Source organism: Otolemur garnettii, unplaced genomic scaffold (genome assembly GCF_000181295.1).
Source record: "Otolemur garnettii isolate 467f Iridium unplaced genomic scaffold, OtoGar3 scaffold00280, whole genome shotgun sequence".
NCBI classification, from domain to species: Eukaryota; Metazoa; Chordata; class Mammalia; order Primates; family Galagidae; genus Otolemur; species Otolemur garnettii.
In genome coordinates, this window is record NW_003852675.1 from 141,545 (window position 1) to 143,514 (window position 1,970).

The 1,970-nt window shown below is 34.8% G+C and overlaps 1 protein-coding gene across 1 annotated transcript in view; it reads right to left on the bottom strand.

Moving 5' to 3' along the window:
* The window catches only part of FRG1 (FSHD region gene 1), a 23,495-nt gene that overhangs the window by 6,203 nt on the left and 15,322 nt on the right, over positions 1–1,970 (bottom strand). Inside the window, exon 6 of the mRNA XM_003803128.3 lies at positions 969–1,073. Within this exon, the coding sequence (XP_003803176.1) occupies positions 969–1,073 (105 nt within the window). The remainder of the gene's footprint in view (positions 1–968; positions 1,074–1,970) is intronic.

Genomic DNA, 1,970 nt, shown 5'->3' on the forward strand with positions numbered 1-1,970 from the left:
CAGGATGAGGGATAGAGGGACAGAGGGATGGAAAGAAGGATGAGGGATGAAGGGACAGAGGGATGGAAAGAAGATGGTAGGGATGAAGAGATAGAAGGATGGAGAGATGGAGGGATGAGAGACGGAAGGACAGGGATGGAGGGACAGTAGAGTGAATGAAAAGAGGATCAGAAGGATGGCCTAGAGGGACAGAAGGATGGAAGGACAAAAAGACAGGGATGGAGGAATGGAAGGATGGAGGAATAGAAAGATGAAGGGATAGAGAAGGATAGAGAATGAGGGATGAAAGGACAAGGAATGGAGAGATGGAAGGACAGGAATGAAGGGATGAAGGCATGGAAGGATGGGAGGAGGGAGGAATGGAGGGAAGAGGAATAAAGAGAAAACTTTCTACATATATACTGACAGGAAAAATCTTCAAGATACAGTACTAAGAAAAAAATTAGTCTATAATGACTATGTATAGGAGGCTGCCTTCAGTGTAAAAATGTTGAAAATTATAAACATATTCATATATTTGCAAGGAAACTTGAGACAATACAAAAAAACAAAGGAGGAGGAACAGGAACAGGATAAATGGACAGGTGAATAAGTAGATGGGAGGAGTATGTCTTTACCTGTTTTATCTCAAAAATTTTCAACCAGGTGTATATTTTACATATTTCAAAAACTAATTTTTAAAATGCAGGCAAGAAGAAACAAAAAAACAGGCCTAGAAAGCAGGTGGAACTACTGAGAAAAAGATACTAATACACAGTAGCTTGTAGGTGTGGTATTTTCTCTACTGCAATGTATAAATAAGTCATGAATCAGAGATTTATGATTAAAATAAAGCTTATTTGGAATGTATTATAAAAAGCCATTAATTAAAATTTAAAGTGATAGTAAGTGATGATTCTATGTTTTTAAAGAGATACAGTCAGCACATATGTGACATGTGTTCATTTATAGAAAACTGGCACACTTACCTTTATCATTTCTTCTTCTCCTGCTGTTTTACTTTTGGCTTCTATGTCACCTGCTTCATTGCATCTAATGAAGCAGCTATTTGAGGCCAGCAAAGCCATTTTTCCCTAAGTAAAACAAAACAACAAAAATAGAGAAATGAGAATTAACTGAGGAAGAAATCTTAAGCCTTTAGACTAAATTAATTTTTCCTTTTATTTTAAAAGCAGGCAAAAGAGCTTGGGGGAAAACCTGGAAAATACAAAAACATACAGAAAAGAAATCCAAAATCACCTATTATTGTACTAAAGATCACAACAGTAAACATTTTTAGTTTACTTTTCTACTAGGACTAAATTCTGACTAGATGAAATAGAACTGTTTCCTTTGGCCTAAAAGATTTATTGAGGATATAAATGATTTAGTTTGGTTTTTAAAAAATTAGGTTTTAAAAATAATAAAAATTATGAATTACATGTAATAATTTCTTCAAATAATGTTTTAAGTAAAATTTCTTTTTTTCATAGTTAGAAACTGTAAAAAATATATATAAAAGACATTTGGTGGCTTTGAATTTAAGAATCAAGTGTCTGCGCCTGTAATCCCAGCACTCTGGGAAGCTGAGGCAGGTGGACTGCTTGAACTCATGAGTTTGTAACCAGCCTGAGCCACAGTGAGACCCTGTCACTACTAAAAATAGAAAAACTGAGACAACAGGATGGCTTGAGCCCAAGAGTTGGAGGTTGCTGAGCTATGATGTCACAGCTCTACCCAGGGCAATAGCTTGAGACTCTGTCTCCAAAAAAAAAAGAAAGGAATCAGTGTCTGAGGGACTTTTGTGTGTGGCAACAAACATTCATCAACTTTTTGGGTGTTTAATGGATGTATTACATTGATTCCTATTAAAACTTTGAACACTAACTTTCTTATGTATATAAACCTGGATTATAAACTTGGTTAATTAAATTCTCTTAACAAATATAAAGTTTAGTTATAATTTGTACTTGGCCAATTCTTTTGGAAAA